We start from the raw sequence: 23,837 nt of genomic DNA on the forward strand, positions 1-23,837 counted from the left end.
AGAGGCAGTGAGTTGAGCCCATATGGTGCAAAGGAACAAAGAGAGAAGATTAGTTCCTGTTCATGGTGAAGGCAACAGTCCGGGTGGCCCCTTCACAGAAAGTCTGAACACAGAAAGGACTTGTAGTGAATAACCGGTAGTAAGGGAGTGGCATGAGAACAGGGTGTCATTGCCAAGTCTGATGTCTTGGAGGTGCTCCTTGAACCGGCCAGTCAAGAGCTGTTCATAAAGGGTTTTTTATGTGGATTTGTCTCCCTGCTGAGTGGGTCAAAAAAATAAATTACCAGTCAAGTGTTGGGAATGATGTAACCAACTTGTCCCTTTCCCTCAATATGTAGGCTTTGTGTCACAATTTGAAAAAAAGTTCACTTATTATTCTTTTTGTTTATCTACAAAATACGAAAGTTGAGTAATGCCATGAAGCATAAAGCAAGTGGAGTTATGTCCCTTACATTAGAAAATTCTGCGGATGACCGGAAATTAATAAGGTGTTACTGTATCATCAAACAACATGGCTATTGTTCACAACTCAGCCCTGCTTTGAACTCTACCACAACCCTGCCGCCTCCCACCACAACCCTACCACCTCTAACCACAATCCAGCCCCACCTTCAACCCGACCACAACCCTGCCACCTCCCACCACAACCCTACCACCTCTAACCACAATCCAGCCCCACCTTCAACCCGACCACAACCCTGCCACCCTCACTACACCTCTGTTCCCATCCCAACAAAACATGCAATAATTTAATCCCTTTATTGCCATATTTCTGCTGACCCTTTTTCTTTGTTTTGATTAATTTTTCGCCCCCCACCCCACCCCACTGCCAAGAAAAATGAAGAATTTAGTAAAACAATTTTATCATTATTAAGCTAGTATTCGGAACATATTTTAGGGCAGTGGCTCCCAAACTTTTTAGAGTCACGACCCACTATTTATCACACCGGTTTATGACGACCCACTTAACTCTACTGTCTATCTTGATAGACAGCAGTTAATCAAAGTTAATGTGTAATTTTATAACTTTTTGCGACCCACTAAGATTCCTAATTCTTTATTACCCACAAGGGGCTAAACATAGAAGGGACAAACAAGGACAGACATAGGTATTAAGTCGATTACATCGACTCCAGTGCGTAACTGGTACTTAATTTATCGACCCCGAAAGGATGAAAGGCAAAGTCGACCTCGGCAGAATTTGAACTCACAACGTAACGGCAGACGAAATACCTATTTCTTTATTGCCCACAACGGGCTAAGCATAGAAGGGACAAACAAGGACAGACATAGGTACTAAGTCGATTACATCGACTCCAGTGCGTAACTGGTACTTAATTTATCGACCCCGAAAGGATGAAAGGCAAAGTCGACCTCGGCGGAATTTGAACTCACAACGTAACGGCAGAGAAATACCTATTTCTTTATTGCCCACAACGGGCTAAGCATAGAAGGGACAAACAAGGACAGACATAGGTACTAAGTCGATTACATCGACTCCAGTGCGTAACTGGTACTTAATTTATCGACCCCGAAAGGATGAAAGGCAAAGTCGACCTCGGCGGAATTTGAACTCAGAACGTAGCGGCAGACGAAATACCGCTAAGCATTTTCGCCCGGCCTGCTAACGTTTCTGCCAGCTCGCCGACCCACTAAGATTTTGTTCATGACCCATTTGTGGGTTGTGACTCATAGTTTGGGAACCACTGTTTTAGGGTTAACACATATGTTGTGAAGGTGATGCTGTACACTGTCTTGGAATGCAGGAATCAATGTTTCTTCAGGTGGTGAAGCAGCTCTGTAGGTGACTTGGTACTTCCATCATGACACCAGACATCATGACACTGATGCAGGCAACAAAGCTTCCACGTAACAGCATGAGCTTTTGTTGAAGCAGATGTTCCAACTCTGGGCCAAATGTTTCTACCATCCTGTTTCTATATTACCCACAAGGGGCTAAACACAGAGGGGACAAACAAGGACAGACAAACGGATTAAGACAGTTACATCGACCTCCCCAGTGTGTAACTGGTACTTAATTTATCGACCCCGAAATGATGAAAGGCAAAGTCGACCTCGGCGGAATTTGAACTCAGAACGTAACGGCAGACGAAATACCTATTTCTTTATTACCCACAAGGAGCTAAACACAGAGGGGACAAACAAGGACAGACAAACGGATTAAGACAGTTACATCGACCTCCCCAGTGTGTAACTGGTACTTAATTTATCGACCCCGAAAGGATGAAAGGCAAAGTCGACCTCGGCGGAATTTGAACTCAGAACGTAACGGCAGACGAAATACGGCTACGCATTTCGCTCGGCACGTTAACGTTTCTGCCAGTTCGCCGTCTTATGATGTTTCTACCATCCTGCTGCACCATTCATCCTCTTACTTTCTCTCTCTTGAGCCAGTTGTAACGGCTTGCTTTCTCAGCACCTTCAAACAATTTTCTAGCAACATCTTTTCTCACTTTCATAGCGAGGTGGAATTTTGGCAGAAGAAATTTTTAATTTGCATCATTTGTTTAACCTTTAGCCCACTGTATGTGCATCATGTCACTGTATGAGTTTTCTCCCTTGTAGTAATAGGGCAGTGTCAGAGAAAACCATTCTAGAGAATATGTGGTGTGCTAAAGTTTAAAACAAGAAGTTTGTATCATAGAAACAGAGGGCGGTCTGAGGCTTGGTATCAAAAAGGTTAAATAAATATTGATTAATTAAAATGATTGAGATGAAATTTTGACTTACTTTACTGATAAAATCAATAAACTCCTGAGTATTTGAAAAATTTGAACATAACTTGTGAAAAGTTCCTGAATCTACAGTTTTGCTGTGTAGTTTTAAATTATCCAAACTTTGTAAGGTGGAATCAAATCCAGAAGATTTCACTGTGTAGATGGTACTGAAATGTTTTAAGGAATGCTGGCCTGGAATTTATAAATAATGAAAATATAACTGAGCCTTAATTTTCATTCATAGTGCATATATAAACATATATATATATATATATATATATATAATTTTTGATGATGATGATATAAAGCCAACTTTTTGGATATTACCCTTAACTTATATAATGATTCATATTTCCTATACAATAAACCCTGTGGACATGCATACCACTTGCTGAGTTAATTTTATCCTCATGTGGTAATGAAAAGTGAAAGTGACATCCAATATTTGCTGGAGTTGTCTTTGATTTAACAATGTATCTATGAATCAACTTTTCTTTCGAGCTATGTATCTACTGTCTCTCTCACTTACTCTCTCACTTCCTCTTTGTCTCTCCTCTCTCCCACTTTTAATATAACAATGTGTCTATGTATCTATGTATCAACTTTTCTTTCGATCCATGTATCTACTGTCTCTCTCACTTTCTCGCTTTCTCTCTCACTTCCTCTGTGTCCCTCCTCTCTGCCGTTTTTAATTTAACCCTTTCATTACTGTATTTGTTTTGAGATGCTCTGTGTTTCTTTCAATTACTTTAAATATAACAAAGAATTTAGTAAAATAACTTAGTTATCACTCAGCTAGTGTTAGGAACATAAATTGTGACTAAGTTTTGGTAGAAGATTTTTTATTCAAAACTTATGAAAACAAGACATTTGTACAACAGTGACAGAAGTGGTTTCAACCAGGTTGGTACCTAAAAGGGTTGAGAATTGTTTCTCTATTGTATATTTCAACACTTTTGTTACCATATTTCTGTTTTGAGATGCTCTGTGCTTCTTTCAATTAATTTTAAATATAACAAAGAATTTAGTAAAATAACTTAGTTATCATTAAGCTAGTGTTAGGATCATAAATTGTGACTAAGTTTTGGTGGAAGATTTTAATTCAAAACTTATGAAAACAAGACATTTGTACTCAGAACCAGAGCTGGTTTCAGCCAGGTTGGTAACAAAAGGGGTGTATGTATCTGTGTATCAACTTTTCTTGCGATGTGATAAACATTTAAAAACACAAAACGAACGCCATCACCACTCACTATCTCTCTCATTCTCTCTCTTTCTCTTTCACTTCCTCTCTGTCCTCCTCCCTCCCACTTTGCCACTCACTTCTTCCATTGAGGCAAGTGTGACGCACACCACAGGTACGGATGTACAAAAACAAGTTGGGCATATTAATATTATTGATGATGACGATTATGTTAACAAGAATAACAGCAGCAACAATATCAACGACAATAGCTACAACATCTAAAACAGCGATGACAACAATAATAGCAATAACAAGAACAACAACAACAAACGAAATCAATAAAAATAGCGTTATAACAACAAACACAACTACGACAATAAAAACAGCAACAGCAACACCACCACCGCCACCAACAACAACAATAATAACAAACAAAGGCGCAGGAGTGGCTGTGTGGTAAGTAGCTTCCTTACCAACCACATGGTTCCGGGTTCAGTCCCATTGCGTGGCATCTTGGGCAAGTGTCTTCTGCTATAGCCCCGGGCTGACCAATGCCTTGTGAGTGGATTCGGTAGACGGAAACTGAAAGAAGCCTGTCGTATATATGTATATATATATATGTATGTGTGTGTGTTTGTGTGTCTGTGTTTGTCCCCCTAGCATTGCTTGACAACCGATGCTGGTGTGTTTACGTCACTGTTACTTAGCGGTTCGGCAAAAGAACCCAATAGAATAAGTACTGGGCTTACAAAGAATAAGTCCTAGGGTCGATTTGCTCGACTGAAGGCGGTGCTCCAGCATGGCCGCAGTCAAATGACTGAAACAAGTAAAAGAATAAACTGGTGTACTACTCACTTTTCCGAAACGCCAACATTTTGATACCCATCAGAATCGTCATAGGGGTGCTGTGGTGATGTGTGGTGGTAGCGGTGGTTGTGAATATAGCAATGTTAGAATGGAGGTACTGCTCAAGGCGCCGAGCTGGCAGAAACGTTAGCACGGTGGGCGAAATGCTTAGCAGTATTTCGTCTGTCGTTACGTTGTGAGTTCAAATTCCGCCGAGGTCGACTTTGCCTTTCATCCTTTCGGGGTCGATAAATTAAGTACCAGTTACGCACTGGAGTCGATGTAATTGACTTAATACCTATGTCTGTCCTTGTTTGTTCCCTCTGTGTTTAGCCCCTTGTGGGCAATAAAGAAATAGGTACAGCTGTATAGGAATGTAAAGAGTGAAGAATTGTAGTGGTATGGTGGTGTAGTGTAATAACGGTGCTGTAGTTGTATTGTGGTGGAGGTAGTATGCTCTCACAGAAGTCTGTGTCACCGACAAATCACAGAATAATAAAAACAAATGTTTAATGTTGTTATATGATGCATCCTTTCTGCATGTATGTGTGTGAGTAATTGTGTGAGTGTGTGTGGTGTGTATGTGCGTGCATGTATGTATGTATGTATATACATGTCTATACACACATATATCTTCGTTGTTCTTTTAGATCCGCTTTCACAGGAAGAAACAATTATATATATATATATGTGTGTGTGTGTGTGTGTGTGTGTGTGTAAATATATGATTGTATGTATATATATATATATATAATATATATATATATGTCTTACAACTTCACTTTGTTATATATATATAATATATATATATATATATATAACAAAGTGAAGTTGTAAGACATATATATATATATATATATACATACAATCATATATTTACACACACACACACATGTATGTTTGTGTGTGTGTATATGTATGTTTCTTTTTTCCTTTTCCTTCTATTAATCTTTCACTCCTACTGTTCTTCAGTTCTTTCAATCCCTACTCTCTCTCTCTCTCTCCCCCCTCTCTCCCCCCTCTCTCTCTCTCTCTTTCTCTTTCAATCTTTAGTATTTTACAGGATTGTCAAGTCTTCAATGTTGATGAACTATAAATTTACGTGTTTGTATGTATAAATACATACATACAAACACATAAATTGATACATACACACATACACTCTTTTTTTACTCTTTTACTTGTTTCAGTCATTTGACTGTGGCCATGCTGGAGCACCGCCTTTAGTCCAGGACTTATACTTTGTAAGCTTAGTACTTATTCTATCGGTCTCTTTTGCTGAACCGCTAAGTTACGGGGACATGAACACACCAGCATCGGTTGTCAAGCAATGCCAGGGGGACAAACACAGACACACAAACATATACACATACATATATATATATATATACATATATATGGCGGGCTCCTTTCAGTTTCCGTCTACCAAATCCACTCACAAGGCATTGGTTGGCCCAAGGCTATAGTAGAAGACACTTGCCCAAGGTGCCATGTAGTGGGACTGAACCCGGAACCAAGTGGTTGGTAAGCAAGCTACTTACCACGTATATACATTCACACAGATTTGTACAAAAACCTTCAAATACTTGATTTCACAGAGAAAGAGCAAAAGAAACTGATGCAGATTTTCCAAATTCAATCTTTTAGTGGCACAGACAGGATTTATAAGGCATGTGAATATAGGTGTAGGAGTGGCTGTGTGGTAAGTAGCTTGCTTACCAACCGCATGGTTCCGGGTTCAGTCCCACTACGTGGCACCTTGGGCAAATGTCTTGTACTATAGCCTCGGGTCGACCAAAGCCTTGTGAGTGGATTTGTTAGATGGAAACTGAAGGAAGCCCATCGTATATATATATGTATATATATGTGTGTGTGCGTGTTTGTGTGTCTGTGTTTGTCTCCCTAGCATTGCTTGACAACCGATGCTGGTGTGTTCACGTCCCCATCACTTAGCGGTTCAGCAAAACAGACTGATAGAATAAGTACCAGGCTTACAAAGAATAAGTCCTGGGGTTGATTTGCTCGACTAAAGGCGGTGCTCCAGCATGGTCACAGTCAAATGACTGAAACAAGTAAAAGAGACCGATAGAATAAGTACTAGGCTTACAAAGAATAAGTCCTGGGGTCGATTTGCTTGACTACAAAGGCGGTGCTCCGGCATGGCCGCAGTCAAATGACTGAAACAAGTAAAAGAGACTGATAGAATAAGTACTGGGCTTACAAAGAATAAGTGCTGGGGTCGATTTGCTCGACTAAAAGGCGGTGCTCCAGCATGGCCACAGTCAAATGACTGAAACAAGTAAAAGAGACCGATAGAATAAGTACTGGGCTTACAAAGAATAAGTCCTGGGGTCGAGTATCTCGACTAAAGGCAGTGCTCCAGCATGGCCACAGTCAAATGACTGAAACAAGTAAAAGAGACAGATAGAATAAGTACTGGGCTTACAAAGAATAAGTCCTGCGGTCGAGTTGCTCGACTAAAGGCGGCGCTCCAGCATGGCCACAGTCAAATGACTGAAACAAGTAAAAGAGACAGATAGAATAAGTACTAGGCTTACAAAGAATAAGTCCTGGGGTTGAGTATCTCGACTAAAGGCGGTGCTCCAGCATGGCCACAGTAAAATGACTGAAACAAGTAAAAGAGACCGATAGAATAAGTACTGGGCTTACAAAGAATAAGTCCTGGGGTCGAGTATCTCGACTAAAGGCGGTGCTCCAGCATGGCCACAGTCAAATGACTGAAACAAGTAAAAGAGACAGATAGAATAAGTACTAGGCTTACAAAGAATAAGTCCTGGGGTCGAGTTGCTCGACTAAAGGCGGCGCTCCAGCATGGCCACAGTCAAATGACTGAAACAAGTAAAAGAGACAGATAGAATAAGTACTAGGCTTACAAAGAATAAGTCCTGGGGTCGAGTATCTCGACTAAAGGCGGTGCTCCAGCATGGCCACAGTCAAATGACTGAAACAAGTAAAAGAGATCGATAGAATAAGTACTGGGCTTACAAAGAATAAGTCCTGGGGTCGAGTATCTCGACTAAAGGCGGTGCTCCAGCATGGCCACAGTCAAATGACTGAAACAAGTAAAAGAGACCGATAGAATAAGTACTGGGCTTACAAAGAATAAGTCCTGGGGTCGATTTGCTCGACTAAAGGCGGTGCTCCAGCATGGCCACAGTCAAATGACTGAAACAAGTAAAAGAGACAGATAGAATAAGTACTGGGCTTACAAAGAATAAGTTCCGGGGTCGATTTGCTCGACTAAAGGCGGCGCTCCAGCATGGCCACAGTCAAATGACTGAAACAAGTAAAAGAGACCGATAGAATAAGTACTGGGCTTACAAAGAATAAGTCCTGGGGTCGATTTGCTCGACTAAAAGGCGGTGCTCCAGCATGGCCGCAGTCAAATGACTGAAACAAGTAAAAGAGACCGATAGAATAAGTACTACTGGGCTTACAAAGAATAAGTCCAGGGGTCGATTTGCTTGACTAAAAGGCGGTGCTCCAGCATGGCCACAGTCAAATGACTGAAACAGTAAAAGAGACCGATAGAATAAGTACTGGGATTACAAAGAATAAGTCCTGGGGTCGATTTGCTCGACTAAAAGGCGTGCTCCAGCATGGCCGCAGTCAAATGACTGAAACAAGTAAAAGAGACCGATAGAATAAGTACTAGGCTTACAAAGAATAAGTCCTGTGGTCGATTTGCTCGACTAAAAGGCGGTGCTCCAGCATGGCCACAGTCAAATGACTGAAACAAGTAAAAGAGACAGATAGAATAAGTACTGGGCTTACAAAGAATAAGTCTCGGGGTCGATTGGCGACTAAAAGGCGGTGCTCCAGCATGGCCACAGTCAAATGACTGAAACAAGTAAAAGAGACAGATAGAATAAGTACTGGGCTTACAAAGAATAAGTTCCGGGGTCGATTTTGCTCTAAAGGCGGCGCTCCAGCATGGCCACAGTCAAATGACTGAAACAAGTAAAAGAGACCGATAGAATAAGTACTGGGCTTACAAAGAATAAGTCCTGGGGTCGATTTGCTCGACTAAAAGGCGGTGCTCCAGCATGGCCGCAGTCAAATGACTGAAACAAGTAAAAGAGACCGATAGAATAAGTACTGGGCTTACAAAGAATAAGTCCAGGGGTCGATTTGCTTGACTAAAAGGCGGTGCTCCAGCATGGCCACAGTCAAATGACTGAAACAAGTAAAAGAGACCGATAGAATAAGTACTGGGATTACAAAGAATAAGTCCTGGGGTCGATTTGCTCGACTAAAAGGCGGTGCTCCAGCATGGCCGCAGTCAAATGACTGAAACAAGTAAAAGAGACCGATAGAATAAGTACTAGGCTTACAAAGAATAAGTCCTGTGGTCGATTTGCTCGACTAAAAGGCGGTGCTCCAGCATGGCCACAGTCAAATGACTGAAACAAGTAAAAGAGACAGATAGAATAAGTACTGGGCTTACAAAGAATAAGTCTCGGGGTCGATTTGCTCGACTAAAAGGCGGTGCTCCAGCATGGCCACAGTCAAATGACTGAAACAAGTAAAAGAGACCGATAGAATAAGTACTGGGCTTACAAAGAATAAGTCCTGGGATTGATTTACTCCATTAAATGCGGTGCTCCAGCATGGCCACAGTCAAATGACTGAAACAAGTAGAAGAGAGTAAAAGAGAGATGCACACACCCGTGTGTATGCATTGATGGTTCAACCAACACACCAACTCAACTACATATTTTCGAACACCAGCGACTCGTTAGCAACTGGCTTGAGCTCCCTCAAGAACTTAAACGAAACTCAAGGAAACCTACATGCATGTATATGCATGTGCATATGCACATATGCATGTGTGTGTACACATGCAAAGGGACAGAGAGAGCGAAAGAGAGAGAGAGATAGGTGTTCAGAGTACTGACGCAAGCCTTCATTCTATCATGGAATTTCTCATAGACTCTCTCTCTCTCTTTTTTTTCTTTTACTTGTTTCAGTCATTTGACTGCGGCCATGCTGGAGCACCGCCTTTAATCGGGCAAATCGACCCCGGGACTTATTCTTTGTAAGCCCAGTACTTATTCTATCGGTCTTTTTTTTGCCGAACCGCTAAGTGACGGGGACGTAAACACACCAGCATCCATCGGTTGTCAAGCAATGCTAGGAGGACAAACACAGACACACAGACATGCATATATATATATAAATATATATATATACGACGGGCTTCTTTCAGTTTCCGTCTACCAAATCCACTCACAAGGCTTTGGTCGGCCCGAGGCTATAGTAGAAGACATTTGCCCCAAGGTGACACGCAGTGGGACTGAACCCGGAACCATGTGGTTGGTAAACAAGCTACTTACCACACAGCCAATCCTGTGCCTATACACACACACACATATATATATATATATATGACGGGCTTCTTTCAGTTTCCGTCTACCAAATCCACTCACAAGGCTTTGGTCGGCCCGAGGCTATAGTAGAAGACACGTGCCCAAGGTGCCACGCAGTGGGACTGAACCCGGAACCATGTGGTTGGTAAACAAGCTACTTACCACACAGCCACTCCTGTGCCTATATATATATACATATATACGATGGGCTTCTTTCAGTTTCCGTCTACCAAATCCACTCACAAGGCTTTGGTCGGCCCGAGGCTATAGTAGAAGACATTTGCCCCAAGGTGACACGCAGTGGGACTGAACCCGGAACCATGTGGTTGGTAAACAAGCTACTTACCACACAGCCACTCCTGCGCCTATATATATATACATATATACGATGGGCTTCTTTCAGTTTCCGTCTACCAAATCCACTCACAAGGCTTTGGTCGGCCCGAGGCTATAGTAGAAGACATTTGCCCCAAGGTGACACGCAGTGGGACTGAACCCGGAACCATGTGGTTGGTAAACAAGCTACTTACCACACAGCCACTCCAGACTGTTTTACTTTTCTTGGGTACAACCAGCCATATTATACAACACATAGTCCAACCCGTGCTATCGCGGAAAACGGATGTTAAATGATGATGATGATCATGATGATCATGATGATCATGATGATAAGAGAGATGCTAAAAATCAAATGAGATTTGTGACTGAAGCCTTCCAAAGTTAGGAAAAGCCTTACACAAAGATAATTCCATTCTCTAAACAACACATGGATTTGCCCGAAAAGAATAACCAGTCTACATCATTGGATGCAAACAAAGCTACTGGTGTTACCTCAAAGTCTCCTTCTCCCAGAGAGATTCAATTCAATTCAATTCAATTTTATTGGCTCAAAAAGCAAAAAGCAAGGCCATGTAGGGGGACAGGAAGTTATGTACAGGGAGGGTGGTCATGCAAAGAGTTCAGGCCATTTCTGGTCAAGAGAGACTTTGAACCGAGCGGTCGTCGGCATCTTCACTATCTCGTCCGGCAGCTTATTCCACGGATCTGCAACCCGGACGGAGAAAGCCCCTCTCCTTCGATTGAGAGGAAATTGTCGCAGATAGAGCTTTTCGGAGTGACCCCGCAGCCGACGCTCTGGAGCAGGAGTGAAGAACAGCTCTTTCGAGAGGTTACACTTTCCGCTTATGATGTTGTGAGCAAGAATGAGATCATATATAAATATATGCATGTATATATGTGTATATATAAGTTAAGCTAACTTTTTTGGCTCAAAAAGCAAAAAGCAAGGCCATGTAGGGGGACATGGAATTATGTACAGGGAGGGTGTTCATGCAAAGAGTTCAGGCCATTTCTGTTTCAAGAGAGACTTTGAACCGAGCGGTCATCGGCATCTTCACTATCTCGTCCAGCAACCCGAACGGAGAAAGCCCCTCTCCTTTGACTGAGATGAAATCGTCGTAGATAGAGCTTTTTGGAGTGACCCCGCAGCCCAGATATTTAAACAAAGACTAGGGATCTCTCTCAGCTCCTGGATCGTCATTGACTCTACTGACTTCGTTCACCCTTTGGTGTTAGTTTAAAACTTAAAAGCATTAAATAGAAGTGTACTTAGCATTTTGGGCATAAGGCCTTCATCTGGAAGGAAGGGAAGGAGAATATGAAGAAATCATGGGAAGAGAAAAACACTTTAGCATTCAGGTTATGTTGTCAAATGTAATGTTTATAAAATTGTTTTAAATTAATCATGAATTATCTCTCAGCTTTGAGATGTCCATGATGTAATTGTTTACTTTTAGAATGACACTGTAGGGGAGGTGTGAGAAGCCAGTTCTGACTGGTTTGAACATAGAACCAGTAGAATATTTGGACCAGATATGGCTGGTTTAAATGCTACAGGGTTACCCTTTTGATACCAACCCGGCTGAAACCGGCTCTGGCTCTGTAGTACAAATGTCTTGTTTTTTAAAGGTTTGAATTAAAATTTTCCACTAAACATTAGTCACAATTTATGTTCCTAACACTAGCTTAATGATAACTAAGTTATTTTACTAAATTCTTTGTTATATTTACAATTAATTGAAAGAAGCACAGAGCATCTCAACAGAATTATGGTAACAAAAGTGTTGAAATATACAATAGAGAAACAATTCTTAACCCTTTTTGGTACCAACCTGGTTAAAACCACTTCTGTCTCTGTAGTACAAATGTCTTGTTTTCATAAGTTTTGAATTAAAATCTTCCACCAAACATTAGTCACAATTTATGTTTCTAACACTAGCTTAATGATAACTAAGTTATTTTACTAAATTCTTTGTTATATTTAAAATAATTGAAAGTAACACGGAGCATCTCAAAATAAATACAGTAACAAAAGGGTTAAGCCAATATTACAAAGCCATCTTTAAATGGTGTTATCCAAATTACACGACCTACCCACTTTAACTTTTCATAAATTGTATATATTTACCTTTTTTAATACTCTAACTTCTTTCAAATATTCTTCTTAAGCATTACTTTACTTAAAACAAATTTCACTCCTTAACCTTTTCGTTACCAACCCAGCTGAAACCACTTCTGTCTCTGTAGTACAAATGTCTTGTTTTCATAAGTTTTGAATTAAAATCTTCCACCAAACCTTAGTCACAATTCATGTTCCTAACACTAGCTTAATGATAACTAAGTTATTTTACTAAATTCTTTGTTATATTTAAAATAATTGAAAGAAACTCAGAGCATCTCAAAATAAATACGGTAACAAAAGGGTTAAGAAGAAAAATAATCAGCAGAAGACATGAGAGAAGGTGACCTCAATGTGGTCACTCTATATGCTAGAAATAATAGCCTAAATTTCTTTCAATCCCCACCCTTTCAACTGCTTCTAATGTCCATCTGCCCAAATGTAGAGGTGTTTTTAACCCTTTCAATACCAGCTCTGGCTCTGTAGTATAAATGTCTAGCTTTTGTAAGTTCTGAATTAAAATCTTCCACCAAACCTTAGTCACAATTTATGTTCCTAACACTAAGCTTAATGATAATTAAGTTATTTTACTAAATTCTTTGTTATATTTAAAATAATTGAAAGAAACTCAGAGCATCTCAAAATAAATACGGTAACGAAAGGGTTAAAGAAACAGTTCAAAATCACAGAAGTATAAGAAAACTAAGTCCTACTTGGCTGAGAACAATATAAAAAGGGAAAGATACCAGGACTGAAGGGAGGCTGGAACAGAAGCACAAAAAAAACAGACAAGGCCGGTGTGTATATGTGGAGGTTATTTACACCAAGTGGTATCGGAAGCAGTAACACTAATTTTATGTATGGTGAGTAACAAGTCACTTATGGCTGGACTAAGAGCAACAGTAATGAATGGATGGGTGTGTGTGGGAGCGACGAAGCAGATGGGTACACAATAGCAAATTGTATAAAGTGTCAGGAAATATATCAAATGACTACTGACAGTGGAAACCTTGTAAATGGTTTAAGTTTTAATATGTGGGTTAAACCAAAAGTAAAGTGAGGGCAGGCAAGACTTCCTATTAACTGATGTAAGTCATTCAAATTGCAGATGTTTGGATAATAATTCTTCCTCTATACTAAGATATCACTCAACATAGTTTACATTACAAACAATGCATTTGCACCATCGTCGTCGTCGTCGTCATCATCGTCATCGTCATCATCATCATTATTGTTGTCGTCATCATCATCATCATTATTGTCGTCGTCGTCATCGTCATCATCGTCATCGTCATCATCATATTGTCGTCGTCATTATCATCGTCATCGTCATCATCGTCGTCATCGTCATCGTCATCATCATATTGTCGTCGTCATTATCATCGTCATCGTCATCATCGTCGTCGTCGTCATCATCGTCGTCGTCGTCATTATCATCGTCATCGTCATTATCGTCATCATCATCATCGTCATCATCATATTGTCGTCGTCATTATCATCGTCATCGTCATCATCGTCGTCGTCATCATCATCGTCGTCGTTGTCATTATCATCATCATCGTCATTATCGTCGTCATCGTCATCGTCATCATCATATTGTCGTCGTCATTATCATCGTCATCGTCATCATCGTCGTCATCGTCATTATCATCGTCATCGTCATCATCGTCGTCGTCGTCATCATCATCATATCGTCATCGTCATCATCGTCGTCGTCATCATCGTCGTCGTCGTCATCGTCGTTGTCGTCATCATCGTCATCGTCATCATCATCATCATCATCATTATTGTCGTCGTCATTATCATCATCATCATCATCATCATCATCCTTTAACGTCCATAATTGATTGGTTGAAATTGCAGAAATTCAAGAAAAAAACAACAAATATCTTAGAAACTATAGAATTTTCTCAATAAAGCCAAGAGAAAAAGATGTTTTATAAACACATTCTACCAATATACGAAGTTTAAAATTTTTTAGTTACCTAGAAATTATGTTAAAAACTGCCGTTCAAACCGAAAAGATCCCACTTAGTCTTTTGTGGGCCATCATGGTCCTCAGTTAAATCTTTATCAGACCCAATTTACTGAATGAACTCTCTCCTGAACAACTCGTAACCATCAAGCTCAAAAATATTCTAAGAGCTACTTCAACACTAGGAATGGTTTCAGCAGGCTCTTCATCATAGATTAAAAGTGCCTGTTGAGATGGGGTGAAACATGACCTGAGCTTACAAAAATCTACAAACTGTACAATTTCTTCTAAGAACACCTCACTAAGATCACAAGGGAAAGCAGTGATGAGTTTCACAATTTCAGATCTTTCCTCCACATCAGGTAAACTATATAAATTCACTCTCTCTCTCTTTCGGAGAGGCACAAGCACCTACACGCACATATACACACACGGCGGTAACTTCCGCCTGCCGAATTCAATCACAAAGCTTCAGTCGGCTCGGGGCTATAGTGGGAAACACCTACCCAGAGTGCCACGCAGTGGGACTGAACCCGAAACCATGTAGCTAGGAAGCAAGCTCCCTAACCACACAGCCATGCCCGCACCTACTCACTATAACTTCTAATTTGTCACGTACTGGTTGATTAGCTATCCTGCAATTTTGTAAGGCAAGGACAACTGATTATCTCTTTTTTGAGTGAAACAGAACTTGGAGAGAAACTCGTTGATGCAAAGAGTGATATCTTTTACTTGTCTGACACACTTGAAAAGCTAAATGTCCTTAACAAAGAACTTCAAGGAAATAACTCCGTTCTGTTTTCTTGCACAGAGAAAATTAATACCTTCAATGAGAAACTAGAGTTATTCTGGTTGAATCTTGGAAGACAGGAATTTGCACAGTTTCCTTCTCGCCCACAACATCATAAGTGGAAAGTGTAACCTCTCGAAAGAGCTGTTCTTCACTCCTGCTCCAGAGCGTCGGCTGGGGGTCATTCCGAAAAGCTCTACCTGCGACGATTTCATCTCAATCGAAGGAGAGGAGCTTTCTCCGTCCGGGTTGCGGATCCGTGAAACAAGCTGCCAGATGAGATGGTGAAGATGCCGACAACCGCTTTGTTCAAAGCCTCCCTTGACCTCAAGTGGCCTGAACTCTTTACATGAACACCACCCTGTACTTAACTCCATGTCCCCATACATGGCCTTGCTATTTGCTTTTGAGCCAAATTAACTAACCAACTAACTAGCAAGCATATCCACTGAGCTGCAGTTTATGTTGATCATCTGAAGCAGTTACATAATGATATGGAAATTCACTTCTCTGATCTACTCCAAATGATGGTGCCATAGTGGTTTGTGGATCCCTTTGTTATTGATCTATCTGTGGGATGACGTCAGCAGCTGGGGAGCTGACCGGAAGGAGCAGCTGTGACGCGCACGCAGGAAGGGCAGGATTCTGCCTTTTTCAAGGCAGGTCGCCGAGCGGGTAAGACGGGGTCAGCACGTTGTTAAGGTTGGGAGAAGCAGCTGCTATTTCTAGTGTTCGGGTCGGGCTGTGTTGAAGGATCCGTTACCGCTGAAGGGTCTCCGTCTGAGCGAAGAGAAGGTAGGTGCTTTTATTTCGAATCTCTTGCATACACCACAAGCTATTTCGGCGCTCCATATAAGACGTCACCACGATGGCAGCGAAAAAAGCAGAATGCTGCCCTCGCTGCATGTACTTCACTGCTGCCCCCTCCGGTCAGCTCCCCAGTTGCTGACGTCATCCCACACTATCTGAAGTCAATATTGACATACAAGAAAGCAAGGTTCAAATATGGAGGATACCAGAAGTTGTGGATGAATGAAGAGGCCTCTAAAAAGTACCCATTACTCTGGGAAAACGTTAAGTTGCTTTTATTCGTTTTTACCATCTCTTATTTAGTTGAGTCAGGTTTCAATCGGGTGATGTGTCTGCTGTCAAAGACTCAAAATCGTCTTGACATAGAAAGAAGGATAAAAGAAATAAGAAAAAGAATTTGATATTCGTCTTTGTTTTATTTAATCAGTTTCCTTTTTTGGTTTTCAAGTAAATTCCTCATCTTTTTCATTGGAAATCGCCCAGCAAATGTGATAAGTTATTGAATCATGAAAAAGAAATGATATTGCGTCCAGGATAATCTGTAAGAGAAGGAAAATATAATATAACTAGCAGTATCGCCTGGCATTGCTCGGGTTTGTAAAGGAAATAACTATATAAGCATTTTTAGAGAGTTACTTCTCTTATATAACCCGAGCAAAAATCATTAAAAATGCGGAAAAATGATGGTAAATTTTTTTTAAATCGTAGACTCATTGTAGACATGCGCTAATACCCAGAAGGGCTCGATATGAATGACAACTATAAGATACCTGCTTTTGGTTAAACTGCACCGCAAAATGTGGGAGTAGTTAGGAATATAAATCAGAAGAGACAGAGTCTCACACACACAACTTCAATTTTATATATAAAGATATAATATAATACAATATGATGTGTGTGCATATGTATGTGTGAGGGTGCATAGCCAAGTGATCAGGGAGTTGCACTCAAGATTGTGAGATTGAGGTTTCAATTCCCGGACCAGGTGCTGTATAGTGTACTTGAGCAAAACACTTCATCAAACATTGCTTTGTGATAACTTCAATAACTGATATGTGGTACACCTTGTACCTGTTCAGGTAACATTGATTTGAAAGAAGAAGAAGCGAGCTAATATACAACACAAACATTTCGTCACTACAAACAAATCATTTGTGCAAGTTTTTTGGCAAGAAATTGCAGAACCTTCTTACTCAGACTACAAGTCACTACCAGTATATATGTATGTAAATTAATCTACATATCAATCTACCTATATGTACACACACACACACACACACACAAGGTATATGTTTGTTTTTGTTTGTTCCTTCTCGAGCTATGCCTGGCTCATAAGGGCCGGATTCCCGGTTTCTTGGCGTATAGGTTCCTCACCTGGACGGGTCGCCGGTCCATCGCAGGTGAGCTGCAAGATGCAGGCGGAAAGAGCGAGAGAAAGTTGTGGCGAAAGAGTCAGCAGAAGTTTCGCCATTACCTTCTGCCGGAGCCGCGTGGAGCTTAGGTGTTTTCGCTCATAAACACACACATCGTCCGGTCTGAGATTCGAACCCGCGATCCCTCGACCGCGAGTCTGCTGCTCTAACCACTAGGCCATGTGCCTCCACCAAAGTTGTGGCGAAAGAGTCAGCAGAAGTTTCACCATTACCTTCTGCCGGAGCCGCGTGGGGCTTAGGTGTTTTCACTCATAAACACACACATCGCCCGGTCTGAGATTAGAACCCGCGATCCCTCGACCGCGAGTCCGCTGCTCTAACCACTAGGCCATGTGCCTCCACACACACAAGGTATATGGAATTTTCTACAGGGTAACTCAAACTAATAGGTATGATGAGCTCTTCCGATGACAGAATATTTGGCCTATGGAATCCTCACTTGACCGGATGCTCTCAAGAGCCGAGATATTCTGGAAACTAATGTTAGAGATTATGTAAACCTTTCTATTATACTCTTATACTCTTTAATACTCTTTTACTTGTTTCAGACTGTGGCCATGCTGGAGCACCGCCTTTAGTCGAGCAAATCGACCCCGGGACTTATTCTTTGTAAGCCTAGTACTTATTCTATCTGTCTCCTTTGCTGAACCGCTAAGTTACGGGGATGTAAGCACACCAGCATCGGTTGTCAAGCAATGCTAGGGGGACAAACACAGACACACAAACATATACACACACGCATATATATATATACATATATATGACAGGCTTCTTTCAGTTTCCGTCTACCAAATCCACTCACAAGGCATTGGTCGGCCCGGGGCTATAGCAGAAGACACTTGCCCAAGATGCCACACAGTGGGACTGAACCCGGAACCATGTGGCTGGTTAGCAAGCTACTTACCACACAGCCACTCCTACTCTTTTATACTCTTTTACTTGTTTCAGTCACATGACTGTGGCCATGCTGGAGCACCGCCTTTAGTCGAGCAAATCGACCCCGGGACTTATTCTTTGTAAGCCAAGTACTTATTCTATCGGTCTCTTTTGCCGAACCGCTAAGTTACGGGGACGTAAACACACCAGCATCGGTTGTCAAGCAATGTTGGGGGGGACAAACACAGACACACAAACATATACACACACATACATATATATATAATAATAATATTAGGGAGTAAATCCAAACTTACAGGGAAAAATTAGATTTAGGATTAAATCTAATTTTACAGTATAAATATATATTAAATTAGAGATAAAAACCACAATTAGGCAAATTAGATTTATTAATTAAATTTATTTCTATGTTTTGGTTTATGTTTTGCACTGTTTGATTTGTCTAATTTAATATATATATATATATATATATATATATATATATATAGGCGCAGGAGTGGCTGTGTGGTAAGTAGCTTGCTAACCAACTACTTGTGAGTGGATTTGGTAGACAGAAACTGAAAGAAGCCTGTCGTATATATATATGTATATATGTGTGTGTGTGTTTGTGTGTCTGTGTTTGTCCCCCTAGCATTGCTTGACAACCGATGCTGGTGTGTTTACATCCCCGTCACTTAGCGGTTCGGCAAAAGAGACTGATAGAATAAGTACTGGGCTTAGAAAGAATAAGTCCTGGGGTCGATTTGCTTGACTAAAGGCGGTGCTCCAGTATGGCCGCAGTCAAATGACTGAAACAAGTAAAAGATTAAAAGATTATATATATATACGACGGGCTTCTTTCAGTTTCCGTCTACCAAATCCACTCACAAGGCATTGGTCGGCCCGAGGCAATAGTAGAAGACACTTGCCCAAGGTGGCACGTAGTGGGACTGAACCCGGAACCATGTGGTTTGTAAGCAAGCTACTTACCACACAGCCACTCCTACGCTAAGTTAAATATAACAAGCACATAGTTACATGGTTGACTAAAAATCATAAAATCTACTAGATTTTGAAGGACTACGAATAAGAGAGAACAAGGGAACCCTCCACATGAACAAAAGAGTAAGGAGCCTGAACTGCAGCCTCCAGTTTAGAATGGCATTTAAATGTATTTCAAATATTTCAAGGATTGATTTGAAGCAAACAACAGCAATAACAAAATCAAAATAGAAAACCAGGAATGAAACTTACTGTATGTGTAGTAATGGCATTCACAAGAACTTCATTTACTGTCTAAGTGATGATTATCTGGAAGAAATACATATAAGTTGAAAACAAGGGATCTTTTCGGTTTGAACGGCAGTTTTTTCTAGCGGTGTCATATGAAATTGTCACCCATAATTATGACCCTAGTATCGATCTATTGCATTTCAATCTGTTTTAGGGGTGGGGGAAGGGTATCTTTTATTCTTCAGAAATGTAAATAAACCCAAACTGGGATCTTTTCGGTTTGAACGGCAGTTTTTTCTAGCGGTGTCATATGAAATTGTCACCCATAATTATGACCCTAGAATCGATCTATTGCATTTCAATCTGTTTTAGGGGTGGGGGAAGGGTATCTTTTATTCTTCAGAAATGTAAATAAACCCAATCTGGGATCGTTTCAGTTTGAACGGCAGTTTTTTCTAGCGGTGTCATATGAAATTGTCACCCATAATTATGACCCTAGTATCGATCTATTGCATTTCAATCTGTTTTAGGGGGGGGGAAGGGTATCTTTTATTCTTCAGAAATGTAATAAACCCAATCTGGGATCGTTTCGGTTTGAACGGCAGTTTTTTCTGGCGGTGTCATATGAAATTGTCACCCATAATTATGACCCTAGTATCGATCTATTGCATTTCAATCTGTTTTAGGGGTGGGGGAAGGGTATCTTTTATTCTTCAGAAATGTAAATAAACCCAATCTGGGATCGTTTCGGTTTGAACGGCAGTTTTTTCTAGCGGTGTCATATGAAATTGTCACCCATAATTATGACCCTAGTATCGATCTATTGCATTTCAATCTGTTTTAGGGGTGGGGGGAAGGGTATCTTTTATTCTTCAGAAATGTAAATAAACCCAATCTGGGATCGTTTCGGTTTGAACGGCAGTTTTTTCTAGTGGTGTCATATGAAATTGTCACCCATAATTATGACCCTAGTATCGATCTATTGCATTTCAATCTGTTTTAGGGGTGGGGAAGGGTATCTTTTTTTCTTCAGAAATGTAAATAAACCCAATCTGGGATCGTTTCGGTTGAACGGCAGTTTTTTCTAGCGGTGTCATATGAAATTGTCACCCATATTATGACCCTAGTATCGATCTATTGCATTTCAATCTGTTTTAGGGGTGGGGGAAGGGTATCTTTTATTCTTCAGAAATGTAAATAAACCCAATCTGGGATCGTTTCGGTTTGAACGGCAGTTTTTTCTAGCGGTGTCATATGAAATTGTCACCCATAATTATGACCCTAGTATCGATCTATTGCATTTCAATCTGTTTTAGGGGTGGGGGAAGGGTATCTTTTATTCTTCAGAAATGTAAATAAACCCAATCTGGGATCGTTTCGGTTTGAACGGCAGTTTTTTCTAGCGGTGTCATATGAAATTGTCACCCATAATTATGACCCTAGTATCGATCTATTGCATTTCAATCTGTTTTAGGGTGGGGAAGATCTTTTATTCTTCAAAATGTAAATAAACCCAATCTGGGATCGTTTCGGTTTGAACGGCAGTTTTTTCTAGCGGTGTCATATGAAATTGTCACCCATATTATGACCCTAGTATCGATCTATTGCATTTCAATCTGTTTTAGGGGTGGGGGGAAGGGTATCTTTTATTCTTCAGAATGTAAATAAACCCAATCTGGGATCGTTTCGGTTTGAACGGCAGTTTTTTTCTAGCGGTGTCATATGAAATTGTCACCCATAATTATGACCCTAGAATCGATCTATTGCATTTCAATCTGTTTTAGGGGTGGGGGAAGGGTATCTTTTATTCTTCAGAAATGTAAATAAACCCAATCTGGGATCGTTTCGGTTTGAACGGCAGTTTTTTTCTAGCGGTGTCATATGAAATTGTCACCCATAATTATGACCCTATATCGATCTATTGCATTTCAATCTGTTTTAGGGGTGGGGGGAAGGGTATCTTTTATTCTTCAGAATGTAATAAACCCAATCTGGGATCGTTTCGGTTTGAACGGCAGTTTTTTCTAGCGGTGTCATATGAAATTGTCACCCATAATTATGACCCTATTATCGATCTATTGCATTTCAATCTGTTTTAGGGGTGGGGTAAGGGTATCTTTTATTCTTCAGAAATGTAAATAAACCCAATCTGGGATCGTTTCGGTTTGAACGGCAGTTTTTTCTAGCGGTGTCATATGAAATTGTCACCCATAATTATGACCCTAGTATCGATCTATTGCATTTCAATCTGTTTTAGGTTGGGGGAAGGGTATCTTTTATTCTTCAGAAATGTAAATAAACCCAATCTGGGATCGTTTCGGTTTGAACGGCAGTTTTTTCTAGCGGTGTCATATGAAATTGTCACCCATAATTATGACCCTAGTATCGATCTATTGCATTTCAATCTGTTTTAGGGGTGGGGGAAGGGTATCTTTTATTCTTCAGAAATGTAAATAAACCCAATCTGGATCTTTTCGGTTTGAACGGCAGTTTTTTCTAGCGGTGTCATATGAAATTGTCACCCATAATTATGACCCTAGTATCGATCTATGCATTTCAATCTGTTTTAGGGGTGGGGGAAGGGTATCTTTTATTCTTCAGAAATGTAAATAAACCCATCTGGGATCGTTTCGGTTTGAACGGCAGTTTTTTCTAGCGGTGTCATATGAAATTGTCACCCATAATTATGACCCTAGTATCGATCTATTGCATTTCAATCTGTTTTAGGGGTGGGGGAAGGTATCTTTTATATCTTCAAAATGTAAATAAACCCATCTGGGATCGTTTCGGTTTGAACGGCAGTTTTTTCTAGCGGTGTCATATGAAATTGTCACCCATAATTATGACCCTAGTATCGATCTATTGCATTTCAATCTGTTTTAGGGGTGGGGGAGGGTATCTTTTATTCTTCAGAAATGTAAATAAACCCAATCTGGGATCGTTTCGGTTTGAACGGCAGTTTTTTCTAGCGGTGTCATATGAAATTGTCACCCATAATTATGACCCTAGTATCGATCTATTGCATTTCAATCTGTTTTAGGGGTGGGGGAAGGGTATCTTTTATTCTTCAGAAATGTAAATAAACCCAATCTGGGATCGTTTCGGTTTGAACGGCAGTTTTTTCTAGCGGTGTCATATGAAATTGTCACCCATAATTATGACCCTAGTATCGATCTATTGCATTTCAATCTGTTTTAGGGGTGGGGGAAGGGTATCTTTTATTCTTCAGAAATGTAAATAAACCCAATCTGGGATCTTTTCGGTTTGAACGGCAGTTTTTTCTAGCGGTGTCATATGAAATTGTCACCCATAATTATGACCCTAGTATCGATCTATTGCATTTCAATCTGTTTTAGGGGTGGGGGAAGGGTATCTTTTATTCTTCAGAAATGTAAATAAACCCAATCTGGGATCTTTTCGGTCTGAACGGCAGTTTTTTCTAGCGGTGTCATATGAAATTGTCACCCATAATTATGACCCTAGAATCGATCTATTGCATTTCAATCTGTTTTAGGGTTAGGGTTAGTGTGGTGTCGGTGGAGAAGATGACAGATAGGGGAGGGCGGAAGTAGGGCTTGCAGGGCGCATGTGTGGTAGGAAGCGGAAGCGGCGAGGGGCGACGCACGTGTGGCATCGACGAAGCAGCAGTTGCAGCTGAGATGACGAAGGCACAAGACGTATCGAGCTGGCTGAGAGAGATCTGAACTTCGCTGAGTTTCGGTAGACTAATCTTCGCCGAGGTAAGGCCTAATTATATTTCCATTCTCCTTTTTACTGTTGTCCTCTTTCATCATTCACACCACAGTTAGTTAGGGTTAGAGGGAAGGGTATCTTTTTTTCTTCACAAATGTAAATAAACCCAATCTGTTTTTTAAACAAGGGACATATTCATATGGCACAGAATGTTTTCACCTCAATAGACAGTCATTGATTGACATCAGGATTATCATGAATGACAGAAAGTCAATTCTGGCCCATGACAATTCTTTCTGGGTGAAAAAAGAAGGTGACCTATTGTTTGATGTCTCTATGGGGAGTTTTGACAGGGTTAACTCATCGATCTCACTGGGTTATGCATCTTGGATACCATCACAAGATGTAC

The 23,837-nt window shown here is 40.6% G+C and overlaps 2 protein-coding genes across 4 annotated transcripts in view; both read right to left on the reverse strand.

The window, feature by feature from the left end:
- LOC115226513 (colorectal mutant cancer protein) overlaps nt 1-5,251 on the reverse strand; it is a 115,634-nt gene extending 110,383 nt beyond the window's left edge. For all 3 annotated transcript variants that reach the window (XM_036515034.1, XM_029797507.2, XM_029797508.2), the window contains exons 1-3: nt 5,133-5,251; nt 4,780-4,889; nt 2,752-2,930 (exon numbers count right to left, since the gene is read on the reverse strand). In XM_036515034.1, the coding sequence (XP_036370927.1) occupies nt 2,752-2,930; nt 4,780-4,822 (222 nt within the window). In that variant the 5' untranslated portion in view covers nt 4,823-4,889; nt 5,133-5,251. The remainder of the gene's footprint in view (nt 1-2,751; nt 2,931-4,779; nt 4,890-5,132) is intronic.
- Nucleotides 5,252-16,589: 11,338 nt separating this feature from the next.
- Nucleotides 16,590-23,837, reverse strand: part of LOC115226508 — an 84,344-nt gene continuing 77,096 nt past the window's right edge. Inside the window, exons 34-35 of the mRNA XM_036515172.1 lie at nt 19,757-19,813; nt 16,590-16,732 (exon numbers count right to left, since the gene is read on the reverse strand). Coding sequence (XP_036371065.1) covers nt 19,799-19,813 — 15 coding nt within the window. The 3' untranslated portion in view covers nt 16,590-16,732; nt 19,757-19,798. The remainder of the gene's footprint in view (nt 16,733-19,756; nt 19,814-23,837) is intronic.

Source organism: Octopus sinensis, linkage group LG30 (genome assembly GCF_006345805.1).
Source record: "Octopus sinensis linkage group LG30, ASM634580v1, whole genome shotgun sequence".
NCBI classification, from domain to species: domain Eukaryota; kingdom Metazoa; phylum Mollusca; class Cephalopoda; order Octopoda; family Octopodidae; genus Octopus; species Octopus sinensis.